The sequence below is a fragment of the Nelumbo lutea genome, chromosome 1 (assembly GCF_056320005.1).
Source record: "Nelumbo lutea isolate HS-2025 chromosome 1, American lotus-T2T, whole genome shotgun sequence".
NCBI lineage: Eukaryota > Viridiplantae > Streptophyta > Magnoliopsida > Proteales > Nelumbonaceae > Nelumbo > Nelumbo lutea.
Genome location: NC_142684.1, coordinates 215,334,591 through 215,340,227, shown reverse-complemented (window position 1 = coordinate 215,340,227; position 5,637 = coordinate 215,334,591). Strand labels below are relative to the sequence as shown.

The following is a 5,637-nucleotide window of genomic DNA, read 5'->3' as shown; positions in this document are numbered from 1 at the left end:
TAGGCAAATCTCTATGCTACCATTTTTGGCGATGTCTTAATTTATCTGGTATGTAATTGAAAGTGGAGCTATTATGATGTGTATTTATTACAATAATGAAGGAGTTGAATCCTAGTGATCAGCCAAACTTTGAAATTGAAAATTTACCAAAGCATTGGAGTTGCAGTCCTTGAATTGAGGAGTTATCCCACTGAGATCAGGCATGTTTGTGATGTGTGGACTTTAGGATGAATCAAACGGACAAACATGCATGTTGTCTTTGGGGACTGGGATGAGTCTTTCTTGATCAAATCAGAGTGAAGTGTGAAGCAACCAGGTCTGCCCTGGCTAGAGGATGGTTATCAAAGCAACCTGCCTAACCCACTTACTGTTGGACATTACAAGTTAAATTTTTTGAATCTTCTTTTTCAGCTCCAACTTTCCTTTTCCTCGCACTTGATCTTATTGTGTTTCGTTTTCTTTTGCTCAAGAAAATTGATCAGTCCACCGAGGGCGACTTCAGCTTCCTCACTCTTCATTAGCTCTTCTGCGACCTCTGCGGGAGTGACTTGTATGTTCTCTATTAGGTCTTCAATCTCCCTGAAGAGCTGGTGATTTTCGTTTATGCTCAGGTAATTGGATGCTAGAAGCTTGAATCCTTTAGGGGTGCAGTAGGACATGTGAATATGCTTATCCATGCGACCAGGGCGCAACAATGCAGGGTCCAGCCGATCCTTGTGATTGGTTGTGAGCACAATGATCCGTTGGTCTCCACAGCTCGACCAGAGACCATCAATGAAGTTGAGTAGTCCCGAGAGTGTCACCTAAAGCATGACGAATTGGTTTATTTAAAGAAATTTATGGTAAGCCTCCAACTAGCAGGCTTAAACTGAAGAACTAACCTGATCATCTGATGCCTTGAGTTTGATCTCCAATTGTTTACCTTCCAAATGTGGATTTCTTGAAGCCTTGGCTTTAGCTTCCACTGGCCTATCTCTGTTTGCTTGCACTTGTCGATCGTAGAGCTGAATGCTACAATCGATATCCTCGATCACCAGTATCGACCGATTCTTTGTGGCAACCAGCAGCCTCCTGAGGTCTGAATCACGCCTGACTTTTGAAAGCTCCAAGTCATAGATGTGGAAATTGAGGTAATTGGCCATGGCAGCAATCAAGCTTGATTTCCCAGTACCAGGCGGGCCATATAAAAGATACCCACGCTTCCAAGCTTTCCCCACTTTCTTATAGTAGTTTCTCCTTTTCATGAACCTGTCTAGATCATCTATCAAATCCTTCTTGAGTTGAGGTTCCATGGCCAAGGTATCGAATGTCGCTGGGTGTTCCAGGTTGATCGATCCCCACACTCCTACCCCTCTGTCATGGTGCAGGGAGCCAAGCGTATGAAGCTTTACAACCTTGTTTTCTTCTTTCATGGCATTTGATATGTCAAATATGTGAGAGAAGTAAGAACCCAACACCTTTTCCTTGTACTTCTTATTGAAACAGAGTTCAAAGGAACGCTTTGTGTCATCATGGCGACCTTTGGCGTAATTGGAGCAAATGAACTTCCACTTGAGCTGAATTCCTTCGAAGACGTCTATAATCTCCTCCCCCTTTTCTATTGTGAGGATGAGATTCTCATCTCTTGGCGCTTTGCTTAGAATTAGACGACTGACCGAGGGCGAGATTCTGGTACGCAGATACATCTCCGAAGCTTCATAGACTTCATTAGCAGTAATCCCATTGAACTCTTCGATGACAAGGGTGAGCTGGGCGGACCAAAGGCGGAGGAGGTAGCCGAGGCTGGAGAAGAGGTAGCCTCTGAGATGGTGGGGAATGAATTGATTGATCAGGGATTGAATGAGCAGGAATGCCGTGGCCAAGGAAGCATATCCTGAGAAAAGTGTGGTCATTGAAGGCATTTCTCGGAGAGAAAATGCGTTCAGAATTCTGGAGCTGAGAGAAGCCATTATTAAGTCATCAGTTGAAGCTAATGATCTGGGTAGTAGTAGTGGCCTAGTGGGGTGGTTCTCAAATCTCAAAAAACTTCTTATCTCAGTTGTGTGCATGAGAGGAGACCGGATCTGCTCCTCACAACTGGCGCCTCATAGAGCATATCCTACCATGCATTGGGAGCATCTCCCGTACTTTTTATTAGGAGATGTTCCCAATGCACGGTGGATGTGCGTATAAGGCGGCCATTTGTGAGGAGCAGATCTCGCCACGCATGAGACAAGCTATTGTTGCTTAGTTGGAAATCCACTAAGAAAACTTTCCTTGATCGGAAGTGGGGACTAGACTAAAAGAGTTGCTGGGTTTTGACCAGAAAAGAGAAAGGTAAGAGGGAGGTAGCGATGAACCACCGCCAGAGTTGTGTTTCATCTGATAACCAGTGAGAACCCTGAAGTGTTTACCGTTGATTGGGCCAAAGATTCAAACAACATCAAAGTAATAAAATTTTCTTTTGTGTTGCCGATAAGTGATACACACGTAACAGTAGGGCTGCTGAGTTGTCGCAACTTGCATAAGACCGTCGTCATCTAGAATTCCTTGAAAGAAACTTTGGGGAAGCTGGGTTCGCTATACTAGAAAATACGACCTAACCGAACAACAATTCACCGTAGAAAGAGTTATTGAATATTATCTCCTTTTTCCTATTAAAAATTCATTGTTCACACGGACATTTTAATTGTAACAAGGAAATAAGTCCTTAAAATAAGGAATGACAAAAGCAGCCTATGATAGAAATCAACACTCATATGTGGTTGGTAGTGTGATTAAGGTGTGGTGTATTTTGAATCCATTACTATGGAGATTAGATCTCCTGCAATTAAAAACGTTCAAAGTAGAGGTGTAAAACGGGTTGTGCTGGGTCGTGCCACCCTTTTAGGGATAATTTAGGGGGTCGGCTCGGCATGGCCCGCAATCCAAGCCTGTGTGGGCCCGTGTCGTGCCACAGGCCTGGGCCAGGCGGATTGCAGGCCATGTCATGGGCTTGGGCCAAACTGTTTTTTTTTTTTATTTATTTTTTATTTTTTTATTTCTTTGTTAAGTAAAACTAAAATATTCAACTTTCCTTTGGAAATTATTTGAAAAAATAAGAAATCTAACGAAGAAATGAAAAAAAAAATACTTAGCCAAATAAGAAATTAAAGAGACAAATACTCAAATTGAATAACAAATTATAAGAAAAATAGGAATTTTATTTCATTTAAATTTGAATGATACAAAGCATACAATGGTTGGATGAATGAAATATGAAAATTGGAAAATGGAATAAATTAATAAAATATAAAAATACAACATAGTTACAAATTGAAAATAAAAAATTAAATAAAATTAAAAAAGTTTATAATAATTTGAAAAATGCTATACAACTATTAAGTATACAAAAAATATCGACTTCATCATTTTCTCTTATTGTTCTTGACTTTGATCATCTACTTCACGTGAAACATTAGGTGTAGTCTCATGCCCTCCTTTGTCTTATAATCTATCTTCAACATCCAGCCAATCTTTAAAGCATATTCACATCTCCAGACTTTCATCATTCATACATTTTCTCTTGTTGTCTAACACCCTAGTACCTGCACTAAAACAAGACTCCGATGGAACTGTAGACAACAAAGGGGTTAGTAGTGAAGGGAAGGAATATCCATCATATGGATGGCCGAACTATTCTGGGTGGCTGGGCGAAGTTTCAAAAATTCCTTTCTTCCTTCCGGGAATCGTATTCATTGATTTAAAAAAAATGCATTTTTCAACGTTCATTCTTAAAACAAACCGGGCTAGATTTGTAACCAAAAGAAAGGGAGGGATATACCTGATACGGAATCCACAAACGTAGCTCCCAAAGAGTAGGGGTGTCCACGATTCGGTTAACCAAACCATGGCCCCTTTTTGTAAACCGAATTGGTGGTACCGGTTTTTTCATTTCGCCAAACCGAAACTATTTTGGTTTTTTGATTTTTCAATTTTTTATATTTATAATATATTATATAAATATATGTATAATATTATATTATAAATAATAAATAATATTATAAATATTTTAAAAATATATAATATATTTGTAAATAGATCATTATAAATATAATAAAAGTATATATTTATATATAATGAATATATATTTATATAAAATACATAGAAAATATGTGACGTATATTAAAAATATATATAAAATATACATATAAATATATATACCGATTGGTTCGGTTAACCGTCGGTTTTTTTTATAGGTTAACCAAAAACCGAACTAGTACTTCGGTTTTTCAAAAATTCCAAACCGATCGGTTTGGTTAACCGCATTTTGTAGTTCGGTTTTTCATGGACACCCCTACCAAAGAGGTCACCAAATCCTACCTCCACTGAAGATGACACAACTTAGGATGAAGCAAGATCAACAGAGCAATTCTTCAACAAGAACTGCAATCTTTCAGCAAAGATCACACAGGGGATGTGAGCACAACTTCAGATCTGATTTTCTAGCAAAAATCAAAATCAAGAACAATTCTTGATCAATCCAAGACTATGGAGATTGAACTGGGTAGGGCGGCAAGAACAGGGGAAAGAATTGGATTTAGCAAAAGTGTTTAACAGAAGGATTTCACCCTCTATTTATTATCTTTTTGGATCAACTTCCTAATCCTATCAAGAAAGGGTTCTTTGATCCAAATCTTTATTTGGATCTGAACTCTTAAATGGATAAGACTTATCTTATCCTCCTACTAATCCAGATCTAGATCTAAACTTAAAATTGCCTATATTAATTAATCAAATTAACCCAGTTTGAAATGGGCTTTAGGCCCATTAAGTTATCAAGCCCACTTCCCTTTTAATTTGCTGCCAGCTTGGCTCTCTTTGTATGGTGTGGGACCCTAACATTGATCTCCACAAAAGTCATATGAGTTCAGCCTAGCCTTTGTTATAAGGCCTGGCTGAATTCATTGCTGAACACAGTGAACCCTTGAGCCTATCAGTGTGAGCTCTTATCAAGCCCAACATTTACACTAAATGGTCCTTGGGTCCAACCACCTTATGAAGGCCCAAGAACTATGAACTTAAGTGAGATTAACCCATCAAGTAAAAACCCTAAATGGTCTTACACTTAACCTCTCAGCCTATAATGATCAAATACTGCCCGACAAGAGATGACCTCTCCCTCGGCTGCAAGGTACAATGTCACACTCTTTACTCAGGATGGATCCCAGGAATTAAAACCTTTGCAAAAACCATGGTGTATATATATATATATTGCAAAACAAAATTCAAACACGTTTGAAATCAATTGCCGACAGTTTAGATTTCCATCAGAAAGAGTGTTGTCCCCGATCATTCACTTTGTCCGACAAAAGGGCTGATTCTATCACTATGATCACCCACTAAGGTGAATTCTCAGACTGCCCCAACATACCTAGGTTTTGACCCCTACTAAGGATCTCACTGATTGGCATATCAAAGACAGCCCAATCCAAAACCTAGTGCAGTATCATAATCGAGTCTAGGGGTTAGGTGTAACTTTTCAGTTTTGCCCATCTATCTCCAAGGTTCAAGGCATAACTGGAAAATGATCCGGTTCAGAGTTTCAAACAAAAACACACTAGATGTGCTTTGGGTCTCACCTTGGCAATTGAGACAAGCCACCCCAACCGACTTGGT

The 5,637-nt window shown here is 39.2% G+C and overlaps 1 protein-coding gene across 1 annotated transcript; it reads right to left on the bottom strand.

The window, feature by feature from the left end:
• Positions 1-22: 22 nt before the first annotated feature.
• Positions 23-2,004, bottom strand: LOC148880933 (AAA-ATPase At3g50940-like). Its single transcript, XM_088963045.1, has 2 exons — positions 882-2,004; positions 23-803 (listed from the first exon to the last, which is right to left on the bottom strand). The coding sequence occupies exons 1-2, from the start codon at positions 1,947-1,949 to the stop codon at positions 408-410; spliced, it is 1,464 nt and encodes a 487-aa protein (XP_088819171.1). The 5' UTR covers positions 1,950-2,004; the 3' UTR covers positions 23-407.
• Between the last annotated feature and the right edge of the window lie 3,633 nt (positions 2,005-5,637).